The 19,607-nt window shown below is 39.6% G+C and overlaps 1 protein-coding gene across 22 annotated transcripts in view; it reads right to left on the reverse strand.

The window, feature by feature from the left end:
• Rbfox2 (RNA binding fox-1 homolog 2) overlaps positions 1-19,607 on the reverse strand; it is a 246,182-nt gene that overhangs the window by 177,154 nt on the left and 49,421 nt on the right. Inside the window, exon 1 of one of the 22 annotated variants that reach the window (XM_051189277.1) lies at positions 10,281-10,448. The exons of the other annotated variants lie outside the window; for them this stretch is intronic. Coding sequence (XP_051045234.1) covers positions 10,281-10,322 — 42 coding nt within the window. The 5' untranslated portion in view covers positions 10,323-10,448. Of the gene's footprint in view, positions 1-10,280; positions 10,449-19,607 lie in introns of those variants that run through there. 22 annotated transcript variants of the gene reach the window in all.

Genomic DNA, 19,607 nt, shown 5'->3' on the forward strand with positions numbered 1-19,607 from the left:
CCATGTACACAGAACAGAACAAGAATCCACAATAAATCCTTTGTTTTGTTTTTTGAGACAGAGTTTCTCTGTGTTGCCCAGCCTGGCCTCAAATTCACAGATATTTACCTGCCTCTGCCTCCTGAGTGCTAGCTAGGATTGAAGGCCTGAACCACCACTGCCCATCTCACAATAAATCTCAATTTAAAAAAAAAAAAAAAAAGAATAAAGTTTATCACATGTGAATATTTACTCAACTAAAGTGGTTTTGAAAGCAATATATTATACTGAAGTAAACAAGCCTGATGATGCCACATAAAGCCCTCAGCCTACACCCAACATGTTAGATACTACAACTGATGGGAGATGTCATTCTGTATATGTTTCTCATACTGGGTAATAATAAAGACTGTTGGCCAATAGGAAAGGAAGATAGGAGGGACTAGGAGACAAGGAGGAAAGAGGAAGTAGTAAGGAGGAGTGAGGATGGAGAGCCTGGAGAGAACAGAACTGCCATTCCTCCGCTCTCGAGTCTCAGTGTGTTATTTGGGGCTGGTGCAGCGGTGGGACAAGACAAGCAGCGGCAGGCGGAAAAACCATACTCTTTACAAATGGCGCCCACGTGCCTAGTAAGAACTTCCACTTAAAATTTAACAAAAGCTTAAAAAAGGGTTTTAGAAACAAAAGAACAGAGACAAGCAAGGTTTCTTGGTAACAGCATTTTTCTGGGTTGCACTCTGTTTTGTGTGAGACAAGCAAAAATTTCCGCGGCTCCTTTAAGGGAAGATTCCTGACTCAGCGTAAGCGGCAAAAAACTGCACGGCTTTAAAAAAGCACTGCTAACAATTTATTGATGTGTATCAGAGCTGGCAATGGCAGTGACCATATCTCCAAGCCGGCAACCTGCTACTTGCTGCCCATAGACTAAGGCAGTGACCACAGCTCTCATTGCTGGTGGTAAAATAGCCGCCACCATCTTTGATAAACCGTGGCAGAAACAACAAAGACTTTCATTTTAGCAATGTTGTTGTTTACCAGATAAAAGACTCGTGGCCAGAAAAAGAAAAAAATTTACAGTAAAGACAGATTCATATTAAGAATCTAAAGGGTTATAGTGTGTTTTAAAATAAGGAGACATGTAAAAAAAATAAAATGGGTTTAAAAAGACAAAGAGGAACTGGATGTAGTGGCACATGCCTTTAATCCCAGCACTCGGGAGACAGAGGCAAGCAGATCTCTGTGATTTCAAAGTAAACCTGGTATGCAGAGTGAATTCCAGGACTGATAAGAGTTACACAGTGAAACTCTGTCTCAAAAAATGAAAAAAATAGAAAAAAGAGTGTAATAATAAAGCCACGTAAAGATGAAAAGCTCAGAGAGAATCTGGTTCCTGTATGGTATTATATTGTCTTTGTATTGTTTGACTGCTGAGGAAACAACAACTGTTAAAGGAAATACTGCTGGATTAATTCAATTTATGTATTTTAAAAATGCTTTGACTCCAAGATTTAAGTTCAAGGACAAGTTACTGGGGAAAAGGATTTCTATTTTTGTTTCCACAGAAAATAAAAATCTGTGGATTCCTTCCAGACTAATGTGGTTTGATCAAGCCAGACCCCCTGAAACAGAGTTCCTGATGATCCAACATTCAAAACAGCTTGAACAAAGCAGCCTTGCAGACTACAGCCAGGATTTCTGCATCTTCTTAGAATCCCCCATGACAGCGCCCTTTTCCAGCAGGAAGTAGTTTGGAAAGAACGACGCCCAAATTCCCAAATATTGTTTATAAATGTTTGTTTTCATTTAAATGGACTTGGTTATAAATGGTTAATGATCACAGCCAATTCTTTTTAAAGATAAAAAGGGGATTGTGGTATAGATATGAATACTTTGATTTTGGAATGGATTTTCATTTATTGATACAATTTAAGGTCAATTTTGTGATATGTATATTTCTCCTTTTGTTTAGGTATTATGTTTATATAGCTCATTTAGGAAGGTAATGTAAAATTTAATACAGATTACAGATAATTACCTATGATAGTCAAAGCTTAGAGTTAAGTTAGTTTTTCAAGATACACAGAGATGTATTTGAGATAGATAGGAATTCTTCAAACCTTTCAAAGACCTACAGAATATGGCATTTAAAATAGTTTAGGGTTTTCTTGACAGTGAGACATAAATGCTCCTGGCAACACCACCTACATCAGAGAGGAAGATGGAAGATGGACATTAAAGAAACTAATAATGGAGCTTGCTTTCAATATGGCAAGACTAACCATTTGGACAAGATACTGCTCTTGTATGAACTGCTTGACTTTATGCTATATAAGCTGGACATGCAGGACCTACAGAAAAGTGATTGCTGATTCAAGATGGACATTGCTACAGAGTTCCTGATTCATGGAAGAGCCTGCCAGACAGTATGCAGGACACAGAGAAAAGTGACTGACAAACTGCCAATACAAGAAGACGGTTTAAAGTTTCCTGCTTTGCTGAAGAGTCTGCCAGAGACACTATGGCCTATGGGCTGAAGATGGAAGATTACAGAAGAACTTCGGGTGACCGAAAAGGCAAGATGTCTCTGTCATTTCTAGAGCTTGTATATTATCCTTCTGTGGTCTTTGAAGGAATTGAAGACAGATAGTTATGGTTATAGTTTTCCTTAGTTAAGCTTAAAGATAAGTTACATATAGGACTTTAGACTCACAAATATAGGATAGATGATAGAATAGTTTCTTTTAATCCTGCTAAATGTTAATGGACTAAATATTGTTAACTGTGATTCTTATTTGATAACTGTTGTGTTATATATTTTTCTATGTTAAAGTTAAAACCCTTCTTTTTATTTAGACAGAAAAGAGATGATGGGAGATGTCATTCTGTATATGTTTCTCATACTGGGTAATAATAAAGACTGTTGGCCAATAGGAAAGGAAGATAGGAGGGACTAGGAGACAAGGAGGAAAGAGGAAGTAGTAAGGAGGAGTGAGGATGGAGAGCCTGGAGAGAACAGAACTGCCATTCCTCCGCTCTCGAGTCTCAGTGTGTTATTTGGGGCTGGTGCGGCGGTGGGACAAGACCAGCAGCGGCAGGCGGAAAAACCTGTACTCGTTACACCAGGCGGCGGGAGGAAAAACCATACTCCTTACACTACAACTATTGGAATGTTCCTGTTTTTCAAAGTATTCCTCAAATTAAATGCCTTATGATCTACAGCAAAAACATTCTCCTTAATTTAAAACTGGGTTACCTCATGCCTGAATTCCTACACAGTCTCTTGGCTGGCCCACCAACATAGACATCAAAACGTCCTTCCATGGCTTTAAGGCCAGGGCTAACTAACTACCTACAACCACACCCTATCACTTCAATATTAATAGCTCTCTTTATCCTATATGATTAAGTTCCCAATATTAATTTAGTGGCCTCTTGAACAAGTAATTCCTAGGGAACTTTTTTTTTTTTTTAAAGTGTGTAGCTTTGTACTAAGAGTGCAAACACCAGTTGTGTGTGGTGATACACACCTGTAATCCCAGCACTCAGGATGTGGAGGCAGAACTGTAAATTCAAGGCTAGCCTAAACTACATAAAACTATCTCAACAAACAAAAACAAAAAGAAGGCAAACAACCAATTACCACAGGGATTCTTGTCTCAAGAAAATTTGACTACTAAGGGAGAAGGCCATGTAAAAAGTTAACATAAGCCATGCAACACAGTGAAACCAAAGGCCAGGAAAAACAGGTGAACATGGCTGAAAGTGGGATAAGAAAGCATAAATTCACCCAGATTGCAGTCTTGACTGGTTGAGGAGGGCCTAAGAGATTAATAAAGCATACCTCTGGGTAAATTTTCCAAAATTTCAATATTTCCTTGAAAACTCAAAATCTATCATTGGCAGCAAATTCTGCCATCATTTTCCCACAAACAGGCATCCACTTTTAATAAAATGTCTGTCAAATACCCAAGCCTCAGTAATCCTGGTCTGTGGTTGTTCTTTCAACTAAAAATGGCATCCCTTGGAAAAGCACCTAATTTAACTAGTAACTCAAATAATCACAAAAACAGTTTTTACTGCAACAGATATTGTACAAGTATGCACCACAAGTGCTTTCTACATAAACCATTTTTACCACAAAAGTAAAAAGATACATAGTCAGGGTGGAGAATTAACATTAGCAATAATTGTTATGCCATGCTCCCCTTCTTTAAGTACAGGTCAGTGAAGAATATAATTACTTGGGGGTTAAGAAGATGGCTTAGTTGGTAAAGTGCCTGCTGTGCAAAGCACAAGGACCTGAATTCTGATGTCTACCACCCACATAAAAGCTGAGAGCAATACATATCTGTAACCTCGGGGCTGAAGAAATAGAGACAAGTGATTGATTGATGGGAGATGTCATTCTGTATATGTTTCTCATACTGGTTAATAAATAAAGCACTGTTGGCCAATAGGAAAGAAAGATAGGAGGGACTGGGAGACAAGGAGGAAGAGGAAGTAGGAAGGAAGGGGGTCAAGATGGAGAGTCTGGAGAAAGCAGTATGCCGCTGGCTCCCCAGTAAGAGAAATACATAGATCAGCAGAAATGGGTTAATAATTAAGGCAGAGCTAGCCGATAAGAAACAAGTAACCGGGCCAACAACATTGTATCAAATACAGAGTCTCTGTGTATTATTTGGGGCTGGCACAGTGGCAGGACAATACCAGGCGGCGAAACCCCTTACAATTGATTATTCTCTGAAGCTCACTGGCCAGACAGCCAAATCATCAAGGTCTAGGTTCAGCAAGATCTCACCTTAAAAAATAAGGTGCAAAGTGATGAAGAACATCGAATGGTAACCTCTGACCTCAACCTACATGCCTGCACACACACAGGGACATGCGTATACATGGATACAACTGGAGTGCATGTTTGCACATGCTCACATGGATATATAAGTACACACTCACACAGAATATAATTTAATAGTCATTACATTTCTTTACTACCAGCAGTTTGACTATGGCATTAACAGAACCACACCTTAGTCTGACATGTCATAATTTGTGCAAGAGAATTACAAGAGAAAAGAACAGTTGTTGCATCACAACTATCTGTGATCATCAAGGTAGTTTGCCTCTCAGCCTCGATTTCTTCACCTTTTAAATGAGATCGGCATCTACTTAAGTATCAATGTATTATAAACAAAATGATCCTTAATGGGGCAGCCTTGCTAAAGAACAACAAAGATAATGAGAAGCAATGCTTCAGCTGTTTACAACCCTTCCACACTCATGAACATGGGCAGATCTGACTAATACAGTTGAGATTCCTGGTGTGCACCATACATGTAACACACATAGAAAGCTAAAACAACCTTAAGATGCCTTTCCTGTGGTTACAGAACTGAGAAGAGGGAGGGCTTGCTATGAAACATCTTATTGGAAACAGTCCTGGTGAACAGGTTACATTAAGCTCCGCCCCCACACCATACCCATAACTTTGGCATACGTGGAGTCATCTGACCATGGATGGAAAACATTCAGAAGGAAGCAGCAAGGGGAACTGTCTGTATTGAACACAGGCATAAATTTTTTTCTTAAGCACTCCCTAAATGACACAAAATAACAATCATTTACATGGCACTGACATTGTATTTGTAAAATAAAAAGGAGGTTATTTAAAGTATTCAGGTATATGTGTATGTGTTACATGAAAACAAAATCCCCCACTCCATTTATGTTAGATATGTGAGAAGAGTTGGGTGACTGAGTGGATCCTGACACCAATCCCACAAACACTAAGGAACAACTATGTTCCCTTTTGACTGATAACAGAAATATCAAGTCATACTGGTTGAGGTTAAATTACATACCCAAGGACTCATAGGCAGTATATAACAAAGTGGCCTGGAACCCAAGTTTTCTAACTACAGACTTAGGGTTCTTCCCGCTGGAACTTAGAACTCAATAAGAAGATGAAATTTGTTTTGTGAAGTAATTGATAATCATCTGCATCTGGATTTGAATGGAACAACAACCATGATTACAATTTTTATTATGCCAACTGGTAACCACCAACAAATTAGTGTGTTATGATGCTCAAGTCAAACTGATGTTTTCCTGAGCCCAACCAAAGCTTCACAAGCTTTGGCACCTAAAAAAAAGACACCTCTTAATTAGTTTCTGAGCACAAAAGAAACATCCCAAATGATCATTCTATAATATTCAAAAAGTCCCTCTGAGATTCCCTATGCTGAATATCTTTGTTATTTACTGCCTATGAGTCCTTGGGTATGTAATTTAACCTCAACCAGTATGACTTGATATTTCTGTTATCAGTCAAAACGGAACATAGTTGTTCCTTAGTGTTTGTGGGATTGGTGTCAGGATCCACTCAGTCACCCAACTCTTCTCACATATCTAACATAAATGGAGTGGGGGATTTTGTTTTCATGCAACACATACACATATACCTGAATACTTTAAATAACCTCCTTTTTATTTTACAAATACAATGTCAGTACCATGTAAATGATTGTTATTTAAATTCTACGTAAAAGTCAATATAGATGAAACAATAATTTTTTCTTAATTGGTAAATACTGGCTGTTTCAATTTAGCTTTTACAGCTGTCTCTTGACTCACTGCTATTCAACATGTCAAACACAAGCTCTATTACTTACTGGCATGGTAATTTAGGACAACCCTTCTAGGCATCTGTTTTAAGATTTGGCATAATACAGAGAAGCACCTACAGGTCAATCTACCTTACAGAGAAAAGCTTACAGTCACTAGTATTGTTTGCTTTGAGCTTGAAATCCTGCCTTTCCTTTCCGTCCCCTAAGATGTGCATGACTAAGTACAAATGGGTCTTTCCTATTTCCTACTCCTGTGTCACTTCCAATGCTCTCTCTCCTGGGTCCCTAAAATAATTCCCTAAACTTCCTCTCATTGTGTTGATTCCCTGTTCAGGAAGAAGGCTGACAATAACCATGCTAGATCTTATTTTGTGTAAGAGTGTTTTGCCTGAATATATGTAAATGCACTGCATAGGCGTGCCTGGTACCCATAGAAGCTAGAAGCAGCTGGTCCCCCATAACTGGAATTAAGGACAGGGCAGTTGAAAGCCACCATGCAGGTGCTGAGAACCAAACCCAGGTCATCTCTCTACAAGAGTAGTGAGCACTCTTCACTGCTGAGCCATCTCTCTAGACCAGCATGACAATTCTTGATTGGGACCCATCAAGGAAAGTTTGATTTGGGTGAGTGGGGGTGTGTATACACATTTCTTCATTCACAAATTACACAGCCAGGTTTCCCCAATTTCGGGAATTTGCAGGGTCAACACATCTGAAATGCAATGGATTTCATCAGAAATGCAATCATCTTCATGATCATGGTACCTTCCCTGCCAAACAATCCTTTTTTTCTCAAAAGATCTAAAACCCACAAACGTCCTTTTCTTAAACATGATCAACTACCTGGAATTCACAGAGCTGTCTTCATCAGCTCTCTTCTTAGAACACTTGAACCCTGAATCCACTCAACTATTCAGCTCCTGCACTTCTTGGGAATAATAAACATTTGATAGAAGGTATTTTGTAGGGAAAACCTAGGAAAACCTATTTGTACAGTTTTCTGTGCGTACAATTAAATATTTGAGATAGCTGAGAGACAGGTTAAGAGGCAAGGAACCTAAAGAGATGAGATGATATTGAGACTCAAGAAGGGATTTGTCTGAGAAACAGACTACACACACATTTGCTAATAACAGGCTGAAGGAGAGTCAAAAGGGACCATAATTTTTACACACAGCACAAGGTGCTACACAATTCATATGCTCTAGGTCATGATTAGATATTATGTCCACTATGAAATGAGGACAGTGAGATTCAGAAAGGTTAACTGAGAAGCAAATAAACAGTTACTTGTGGTTGAACCACAATCACAACTATAAATGTTCTTTCCTTTACATGCTAAACATGGGCTTAGTGCAGAAAAGCCTTGTTCTCTAGGGTCAGGCAAGATCGGGATGATCTGGATACTGATTTAGAAAACTGAATCTCTTCTGGCAATGGAGGAAACTTACAGCATCACTCAGTTATTTCCAGTGGTGCCTTTTACTTTAATGTAAGGGCAGGTCACTTGGTTCCTTGTTAAAATGCAGGCTCTGTAAATCAGAGCTGGTCTGAGTGACACTTGAAGTCTTTACCTTTCCTAGTTGATGTATAATGAAGCTAAGGTTATAGGTCCACATTCTAAATAGGTTACTCTGAGTGGTTCTCAATGCTAGCTGATAACTGGGCAACCATTAAAACTACGAAGTTCTGTGTCCCTTCCTTCTGGGTCCTAAATTATGTAGAAAAGGTTCCAGATTGATTCTACTACTAAACTGGGACCACTGGGCTATCCTATCCGATAACTTCTACCTCATAGTTCTTCATCTCAAAAATATATTTTTGTTTGATGTGTGTATACCCCTGGGGTGGGTGCATGTGTATGCATTTTCCCATGTGTGTGAACACATTGTATGTAGGTGCAAGTTGGCTAGTGCATGAGGAAGATTGAAAATGATGGTGTTTGTCTTCTTCAATCTACAAATTTTGTGAGTCACAGGAATCTTGCTGGCTGAACCCAGACTTCACCAACTATGGCCAGTGAAGCCAGCCTGCTGCTTTGGGGATCCTGTCTCAGCCTCCCAGACTGGGAACATGGGCAGCCACAACTGCTTTTACATGGTGCTGAGGATCTAAATCCCAGTCCTCACCAGCATAGCAACACTTTATCTACTAAACCATCTCCCCAATCCCTGTTAGGTCTTAATACTTTTCAAACAACATTTTATTTAATTATTTTGGGGAGGGGGCATGCTACACTATGCAGATGGAGGTCAGAGGTCAGGAGGTCAGTCCTCTCCTTCCACCATATAGGTCACAGGGATCAAACTCAGGTCATCTGGTGTGATGGCCTTACCCCTTTTGTTTCATGATACAAGGTCTCTGAATGTAGCCCAAACTGGCCTGAATTCATAACTTTCTTGCCCCAGTCTCTCCTGTGCTGCAATTCTAAGAGTGTCTTACCACACCGGCTTAAGAAATGGGCATTATTAAATGACCAGTCAGCAAGTACAGAGAATCTATAAAATTTGGACATGTTTTACATACTGGCTTGCTTAATCCTCAAGCTGCATTGTGAAACTGGTTCTTACATACAGCTCGTTTATATATGAGGAAAAACAACACAGCAAGAAACAACAACTTGCCCGAGGTCAGCTAGAGAAGAGCAGAGCCACTCTGGTGCCAGCAACTAGGCTCCAAGCACACAACCAACTGCATTGCCCAGTGGCACACCTGAAGAAATAAATGGCATCTAGAGAAGCTAATACTCCTATTCTCACATGCTACCATCATTGAAAACATGACTGCTAAACTACAGCACACAATTCTGGCTTGGAAAACAAAAATGCCTTCAGAACTGGCATATGCCTGAAATAGCTTTAACTGGGAGAGGCTCATTTGAGCACAGATGAAATCAGGAACAGCCAATTCTGACTAAGTTTTTTGGTGGAAAATATAGTCAGATTTGGAAAATGTTTTCCTCCTCCCTGGTCCCTGAAGCTGACTCAAGCCAGTTCTTTCTGTCTTGCACAATGCTTCTACCTTCAGAGCCCAGGGGACTCTTAGAAGGACAGTACTCATTCAATGCTGTCATATCTTTTCCTTTTAAAAATCATCCTTTTAGTTAGGTCTGAACAGATACATTTGTCCTTGACTACCAATATGAACAGGCATGTGCTCAGAACTGTCCTGAAGCACACACAGTTTTCCTCTCTGACGGAAAGCAACTGCTTTGATTTCAGAATTTAAGTGTTGTATTTATTTACACCCACCCATATAAAAATAAGTGCCATAACTAAGCATTAACAAATCATTTAATTCCATGTAGCACCATAAAAGAAATAGTGCAATGGTAACTAACTACATTTCTAAAATATGCATCCAAATACCCTCACGTACAAGGGATAAAGGCATACACATATGCCATAGGGATTTAAGCTATAGAAAGATATTACATTTTTATATCTGATGAGCTCCTCTGTGGAAGAAATATGTCCTTTCTCAACAAAGAAAATATTCTGCAAATTCAGAAATGATTTACAAAATTCTTTTCTCAAGCCAGGCATTAATGCAATTAGCAGAATTCCACACAACCAACCTGTGCTTGAACTGGACTCCCCTCACCTTACTGAGGCCACCGTTCCCCTCTACAAACTCCTACTCCATCCCCACCCCACACAAACCCAAAGCCCCACCAACCTCACAGGGGTTCCTGGGCTGGTCCATGGAATCTGATGACATCACTCTCTCTTCCTTCCTGGAATTCTAAACCCTGCTGCTCTCCCCCTTGCACACAGCTACCATCTCCATGGCAACCTCACCTCCTCCTGCTTCCCTATTGGCTTCATGAAGCAAGATACACAAAAAGGTTTTCCATTCTGCCCCCACTGCCTGCCTGCCTGCCTGCCCGCAAAAATGATGCTTTCCACAGGAGCCTGAGCTAAATTTAGCCACTGGTTCTGTCTTATGACTAAGAAAACATAGAAATAGCCTCCCTTCCTATATCCACCCCTAAACCACATCCCAAAGTGCTTGTTTCTCCTCCTGTCTGACCCCCAATACTAACAGCAGTATATGCTGAGCCTTAAAAAAAAATAAAATAAAATAAAAAAAAAATAAAATCAACCAGATCACCTGCCCCATGCCCCACAAACAGAGAACACTCCCTACTCACCTCCTCCCACAGGAAAGGAAAAAACAAAACAACAAAAACACAGTTGGGGCACTTCATGTAGGAACATCAGTCTCTACTGCCTCCTTCCACCTTAAGCCAAGGAGAGAAAAGCCATGCCTACAGGCAGAACAGTATCTGCCCTCTGACAGAACTTCATCATAGAAACAGAAGTGGGGAGGTGAAGGCGAAAGCCAACACACTACAAACTCAGCATCCAAGTGCTCGCCTCACAGGCTGACCTACTATGGAAACTGGAGCAGGCTCTCAAAGTAGCTCCACACAGCGATGCTCTCAAAACATGAGATGGGAAGTAGCTTGGGTCCCTGAGCCAAAGGAACTGAGTAAGTTGACAGCTAAGTCTGAAACTGCCACAGAAGATGACTTTCTAGAAAACTACCTTTATATAACCACAGACATGCTATAAAATATGTATATAATCTCTCAAACCCCTGGCCAGTCCCCTCCAAGGTCTCCACTTCTGGAGCTGGTCTGTGCCTAGTGAACATCTGGAACTGATCCTGTTTTTTCCCTTAATGCAAGCTCTAATTCTAAAGTGATGCAACTCTTCTTAAACAACAGGTACATCTGGACCAGGGCTTTGATTTTTAATCCAGCTGTCCATTTCCCATCTAGAAAGGGATTCTTTCTCAGAACCTACTTGATTGATCTAAACTAAGTATGTCCTATACGACTCTGGAAAAGACAAAACATAAAGCTATTAACTAAGCTGGAAAGGCACCAAGCAGATCAGGGCCTTATATCAGAAATGAGGGTGGAAAAAAATAAAGCACACCCAGGAAATATGTGGTTTTGGTGCAGGGCAGGAGCTCAGTTCCAGAGCACCCATTTTCCAAAGGGGGTGGCATCAAAGTAGCATAATTCTGTGTGGCAAAAGATAAATGTTCTCAAACTAGTATACAAGCTTTTGAATGAGCTTCAAAAGTACAGTAAGAGACACTGAAGACTCTCATCCCAACAGTGGGAACAGACATAATTAGCTTGCCTCTGAGATGGAGGTAGATGCTCTCCAACCTCACCCCAAACAAACCATTCCTTTGATGAAATCATTCTCACAACACTGCTGTAGACGTAACTCCATAAACTTTCATAAGCACAATTGTATATGTGTGTATACACACATACATGTATACACATATATATGCAAATATGATTTATTCTTATTTTATGTGCATTGGTGTTTTACTGCATGTATGCCCACATGAAGGTGTCAGGTCCCCTGGAACTGGAGTTAGATAGTTGTGAGCTGCCATATGGGTGCTGGGAATTGAACCCAGGTCTTCTGGAAGAGCAGTCTTAACTCTTAACCACTGAGCAATCTCTCCAGCACCAAGCATAATTCTTAACACTCACAGGTGGTCACCTTATTGTTCATGGGAAGATCCAAGTGCCCTCTGAGACTGTCCACCATATCTGTTACTGAACTTTTATACTAAAGATGTTTAAAATAAGACAAAAATATCGAATTGTATATATTCTTATCTTCACTCTGAAAATGAAAAAGTTCAAAAAGTCTAAACCTCGGGTCTCTCTGAACTCCAGACTCTGTGCTGTTTTTCTACTCCCATTCACACATTTATAATTATAAAGAAATATCTAAAGTATCATTTTGTTTCTATGTTCTCTTATAAATAAAATCTAATTGTTGAACATCAAAGGTAATGTCATACTTTTGATGTATTAATAACCATATAAATGGGTACTCAATACTTATTAATTTATTATTCTAATCCTATTATTCCAAACTTCTGAACAAATTTTAAAAGTTAAAATTAGCTTAGGAAATTACATGCTGAAGTGAAATGACCAAACTTGGAATAACATATTCTGGAATTTGATTTTCTTGTATTCGAGATAAAAATGCCTACACTGACCAAGTCATAATGCCTATATAGTCTCATTTGCTTGTTCTGCTCTGATGAGGAGCAGTTGTAAAACAGTTCTGGTGCCTGGTCTAGAACCCGAGCCTCACACATATGTATGAGCAGCTTACTACTGTCTGAGCTATGCCTCAGATCCTCATCCAACAGCTTTACTCCAAAAACCCTAATGTAGTCAGGATCTATATTAAATTTATAATTTCCACATTCTACACACAGAATCAGAGCATTCCTGCAGGGATTTCACTAAAATTAAATCAGGTGAATAGAGGACCATACTAAAGAGGCCAAGGTCACATGTCTGATACTTGTGGGGATCCAGTTGGCATCACTCTCTCCTACTGCCACAATTAATTATAAACACAGATGCTTGCTTTTACCAAAAAGTAATGTAACCTACATCTTCTGAAAACAAATTCAATGCATCTACCACATAATATCAATACCACATACCACATAATATAATTAGCTTTTATCCTTCGAAAAACATACTGACTTCCGATATTTATTAAAGACCTATCACAAGAAAGTCCCAAAAGATAAGGGCTTTGGGTAAATAAATACACCAATGCATGACATGCAACACAGCAAAGGTTATACACATTATAAGAACGCATTAGCAGAATTAATTAGATAAAGAATTCTTAGGTAAACAATGAACGTAAAAAAGGCATCCCAGGGAGAGAGAGAGAACAAAGAGCTATAAAGGAAGAAGGGACGCAAGGCAACACAGTAAACATAGAGAACTTTCAGGTACATCATAAAAACCAGGCTGAAAGTTGAGAGAAATGATCAGTTAACAGAAGGTATAATAGAATCTGAAGATTGGGTTTGCCTAGAATGTCCTTTTCTGTTAGATCTCCAAAAAGTAATGGGTTAGAACATTTTAATGTCAGCCCAGAGTGGTGGCACAGGCCTTTAATTCCAGCACTGAGGCAGAGGCAGGCAGATCTCTTGTGAGTTTGAAGATAGCCTGCTCTACAGAACTAGTTCCAGGACAGCCAGGGCTATACAGAGAAACCCTGTCTTGAGAAACAAAACAAACCAAACAAACAATATTATTTTAATGCCATATGGACAATTCTTATCTTTAAAGTATCCATGGCAAAAGTAAAAGCCAAAATGGGGTTATGTCCTGAAAAGGAAGCCTCTAGCAGCTAAAAACACTCATGAAGAATGGTCTTCTGTCTGCCCAGAGAACAAGTCCAAATTTGCTGTGTGGTGAGGACAGTGAACATTTTCTTGCTCTTCTCAGAGACCTGGTTTGAAAGTAAACAGGAGTTTATCACAACTCTTTTCCTATGTCTCTTTAAATAATCTTTAAAAAGATTATTAGCATGTTGAAATTTAAATTTCAAAAAGCTCCTTCATCCCCACAAAATACTTTAATCCATAAATCTATGTGCATATTCATATCTTACCAGCTGGACAGGCAAAGTACACCACATAGGAGGGGGCCAGCTACCTATCAGCTGCAGCTATCAAAGGATATAAACATTTTGATGTGTACAATGTAAAATTCTCAGAAAGTGAACCCATCCCAAGAGAAGCCTAACACCAAGACAAAGAAAAAGAAAACATATTGGTACCCTAGAAGCCCAATTCGTACCTTTGCAGTCACTCTCAGCTACTCACAAAAGCATAAACAACACAGACTGACTTTTACATAAATGATCACATGCCATGCTTCCTTCTGGACTTCTTCTGTGAAGCACTATACTCAATAACGTGTGTGTGTGTGTGTGTGTGTGTGTGTGTGTGTGTGTGTGTGTACGCTAAATATTCTATTTTACAAATACATCATCGTGTATTGGAAAGCACTTCAGGGTGGTAAAAAACATTCCCATTATTTTCAGCTTGCACTATGTACAAGCTACTTTTCTTATCGTTATGAACAAATATCTGACAAGCGGCAATTTAAGAAGGGGGAGGCTTCTGCTGTGGTTCATAGTTTAAGTGTGTAGTTCACCACTGCAAGGAAGACTTACATGGTGGCAGGGTACTTGCTGCGTGTTCACATCTGGGCAGATCAGGTATCAGAGAGAGATGGTGCTCAACTGGTTTTCTCATTTTTCCTTTTTTAACTCAGCCTGGATCTCCAGCAAGAGCTAATGTTGGCCACATCCAGGGTAGGTCTCCTTCCTCAAAGAACAGGTAATGCCATGAAGTATATCTCTAAGTGTCTCACTACCACAAGTTGTTATAAAAACATGCTGACATGTAGATCTTTGTACACACTCTTTTGGAAATCACATATACACATTCCGGGTTTCCGTTGCTGTGGCAAGGACTGCTGCACTCCTGTTTTCAGCTTTGGGAAATACTACCAACTACTAGTTCTCCACAGCTATGCTACTTAACCTTTTCCCCAGCACTGCATGAGGACTCCAAATGCTGAATGTCTGCCTTCATTCAGGCATTCAGGAGGCAGAGTAACAGAACCTCACTGTAGCCATCTGCTTTACCTTGGAGAAGTGTCATGTGACCTTTTTTTTTGAACAGCTGGATGTCATGTTTTGTAAAGTGCCCATTCATATATGTTGCCCATTTTGCTACTAGTTTTTTAAAATGATTTACTGTACATGTATGTATGTATGTATGTATGTATGTACGTAGTATGTATTTCGCAGGAATAATTGGCCTATTTTGGATAGCAGCCAAATCTGTGTGTTGCAAATACTTTCTCCTATTCTGTGATTTGCTTTTTTACTTTCTTAACAGTGTCTCTTAGCTATTCCTAAAATTAATGCATTCTGATTATCCTGAGTCTTATGAGTAGCCCTGTTAAAATAAAAGAGTATCATGAAATGATGGTTATGCTGGCTGAGTTATACCAACTTAACACAATCTAAAATCATCTGGAAAGATGGAAGCTCAATTGAGGAAATACCCTCACAAGATTGACATGTGGGCAAGCCTGTGGTACATTTTCTTGACTGATGATTGATGTGGGCAGTGGTGGCATATGCCTTTAATCCCAGCACTCTCAGGCAGAGGCAGGTAAATCTCTGTGAGTTCAAGGGCAGCCTGGTCTACAAAGCTACACAGAGAAACACTGTCTTGAAAAAACAAAAAGAAAAAGAAAGCAGGCTGAACAATATACAAGGCTTATAAGCCAGGAAGCAGTGCTCCTCCATGGCCTCTGCCTCTAGGTTCCTGCCCTGTTTGAGTCCCTGACCTAACTTCCCTTAGCAATGAAAAGTGAGCTGATAGTTTTAAGCTGAAATAAACCCTTTCACCCTAAATTGTCTATGGTTACAGTGTTTTAACACAGCAACAGAATCCCTAAGGCAGTATTTAGTATTTGTCTGCTTTCCTCTAGAAACGTTAATATAGTAACATTTTAATTTAACATTTAAGATTCCCAGGCATATTATATATCAGATATGTATACATAAAATTCATAAATGAAGTTTCTTCTACCATATAAGTTGGGCAGCTCAAACTTTATCCCATGGCCTGGGGGGGGGGGGGGTCACCAGTCACTAGATAGTGTAGCTACGAGGCCTCTCCACAAGGAGTACTTCCAGACTTCAAAACTTTATAAATATCTAGTCTCAAATACTTCATTACAGGAACAAAAACAAGCTAATACATTAGCCTCAGTTGATAAACATTAGTTGTGTTGAACAATTAAATCCAAGGATTCTGACATCAGAGTACCCCAAATAATAAATAAATAACCTTCCATTATCCTAGCTCTGAGCTACTTCTACTTCAACAAAGAGCATAAGAGATAAGTCACTACTTTACTCCTGCAACTGCCCCTTCAATTCACATATCAAAAATCCACATCAGTTAACAATTTTCTTAAAAGTATAAGAAAGATCTTTAAAGGGAAGCTACAAATCCAGTATTTTCTACCCAACTACCTAAAATAACAGGCTCCACAAATTATGCAATATTTTTTACAACATAAGAAAAACAAAATAAGTAGGTCATTCTAGTCAGAGAAGAAAAGGGAAAACATGTATGTGTACAAAAATGACACCGTATGTATACCCAGATAGCCCCACTCTTTCCCCAAATGTTTTCCAATTCCCCTGCCCATAACTGTTTTTCTCTTTCTTCTTGGTCTTAGAAGGGCTTTTTTTTTTTTTTTTAAATGCTGGTCTTAAGAAAGAGGATCAGAGGGCTGGAGAGATAGCTTAGAGGTTAAGAGCACTGACAGCTCTTCCAGAGGACTCAAGTTCAATTCCCAGCATCCACATGACAACTCACAACTGTCTGTAACTCTAAAATCTGAGATCCTCAAAAATCTGAGATCCTCACATAGACATGCATGCTGGCAAATACCAATGCAAATGAAATAAAAACAAATAAATTATTTAAAAAAAAAAGAAAAGAAAGAAAGAGGATCAGAGCCAGGTGGCACACGCCTTTGGTCCCAGCACTAGGGAGGCAGAGGCAAGTAGATCTCTGTGAGTTCAAGGCCAGCCTGGTTTACAGAGCGAGTTCCAGGACAGGTTCCAAAGCAACACAGAGAAACCCTGTCTCGAAAAACAAAAACAACAACAATAACAACAAAAAGAGGATCAGTAAGCTAGAGATCACACACACACACACACACACACACACACACACACACACACACACACACACAACAAAAATTTACAGTTCAGTTCAAGATGGAAAGCTGAAAGGAGCTAAATTAGATGATAAAAGAGTTTTTAAAGCACAGTTACTGAATTCTCTTGCTTCCCCATTTTATGTCTTAAGACAGAATTTGTGCTCTTCTAAACATGCAGACCAGGGAGAATCAGTAAGCAAGATGCCTTCCATGTGGACTTCCAGGTTGTGAGCACATCCTCTAAAGCAAGCAAGGGCCTACTGGTGAGCTTCGAGAAGACTTCAGGACAGTAACAACTGTCAAAGAAGACCCTCTTCCAATGTGGGTAGGTTTAGATCTAGCAGCCCTGTTCACACCAGGCAAGCACTCTACACTCAGTTTACGAAGCTATTAACTCCAGCCCTTTTACCTATTTAAAATAGGTTCTCACTCACTTGCCCAGCCAGGCTGGCCTTGAATATTCAATCTTCCTGCCTTTCAGTTTTCTACATGGCTGGGAAATGCAAGTCTGTACCACAACCCAGTTCAATAAAATTTGCAAAGTCAGTTCCCTGACCCAAAATAACAAAGGCTTGACCAGAACCCAATAAACAAACACCACAAACCTTACATGAAAAAGCAGACCTATTGTTTACCCTCATGAAGTCTAGTCAAGTTGGGACAAGAGACAGTACACTAAGTAAATCATTACATGTCACCACAAGCACATGAAAAATGTATAAGGAGACTTGAGTGAATTCACCCCACCCCCATCAATTCTAACTATGTTTCATGATTAACTATTGTATCCCACCACCTAGCCCCACATTCTCAATGTTGTGTTTGCTCAGGCAAATCGGTAAAATTTCAGGGTATGGCCTGAATTCTAAGCTACACACCAGGTGCCTCAGAGCACAGCACTTCAGAGTATTTGGCAGTGAACATCCTAAAGTGGGGTCCCCAAAACTCCTCATATACTCTCCCTGCACAATGCCTTGGAAAACAATGAGTGGTGCCTGCCCAGGTCCGAACTTCTGTCTTCTTATGATTTCAAAGCTGCTTTTTATACAAATATGAGTCACTCTATAATTGCTCTGAAAAAAAAAAAAAAAGCATCTTTTAGAGACCTAAGTCTCTCTATAAACAGCAGCTAAATAGCTTGTCCAGTATTGACTAACATTTTATATATCAGAAGCAGAAAATTAGCAAACCTAACAAGAGAAGACGATGCAAACAGACAAACAAAAAGTGTAAAATTGGGGTTGGGGAGATGGCGCAGAGGTTAAGAGCATTGGCTGCTCTTGCAGAGGTCCTGAGCTCAATTCCCAGCAATCACAAGGTGCCTCACAGCTATCTACAATGAGATCTGGTGCCCTCTTCTGGCCTGCAGGCATACTGGCAGGCAGGACATAGTATACATAATAAATAAATCTTTTTTTTTTTTTTTTTTTTTTAAGCTTAAAATTGTTTTTATGTCTTCTAGGTCATTGCATCCTTTTGAAGGAGTTTCTGAGAAAGGTTTGGTAGGAGACTGGACAGCATTTTTGGACACAGAAGGCAAGAGTTAAGCCATTCTCTTTGATACTCACTAGTTCTGTGACAATATAAATGCAGTTTTCTTATGTGAAAGGGAAAATGAGGTTGCCTACCTGATAGTTCTAATCAAGAAAAAATAATAGCAGTCTTGTACTTGATAAATGATGCACACCTTGGCTGCCTTTTTTCTCCACAGCTAACAATAATAAAGAAAAGAGGAACCTATTGTCACCTGAGAACATTACAAGTTGTGAGTATTTAAATATGGGTAATCTCTGTCAGCAACAAAGTCAGGGCTCATTCATAATAAAGGTGACCATATGACCTGTCTTAAGACATCCCACTTCAAATACTCCAACCCATCATGAACACCAAAACATCCACATAACCTCACTACTCAGAAACAGCATAATTCAGATACAGTTCATGTTTAGCTCAAGGAAAAAAACTGAGGGAAAGACCACACAAATGGTCCACGACTGTTGGCACTTACTGCCAAGTCTAATGACCTGAGTTCAATCAACAAATCCCATGCAAAAGAAGGAGAAACAGGCTCCCATAAGCTCTCCTCTTACAGCAAAGCCGAATAGATTGGAATGTAGCTGCAAAGACCCAGATGCCCCAGGGATGAAAAAGTTTCTGCAATCATCAGCTAAATCTAAAAATCTGAGAGTTGAGATCAGTACACCCACAGTCATTAGGTACTTGAACCAAAATAGAAAGTCAAGTATACACATAAAATATGTTTTTGATGGCATCTAGAAGGCCCCAAAGAATAATTCATTCACAGAGCCTATAGCAGAGTATCACAGAATCCTCTTTTAAGCTGTGCAGAGGCCTGAGATACACTGCAGTGGCTGGGAGAACAG

The sequence above is a fragment of the Phodopus roborovskii genome, unplaced genomic scaffold, assembly GCF_943737965.1.
Source record: "Phodopus roborovskii unplaced genomic scaffold, PHOROB, whole genome shotgun sequence".
Lineage (NCBI taxonomy): Eukaryota > Metazoa > Chordata > Mammalia > Rodentia > Cricetidae > Phodopus > Phodopus roborovskii.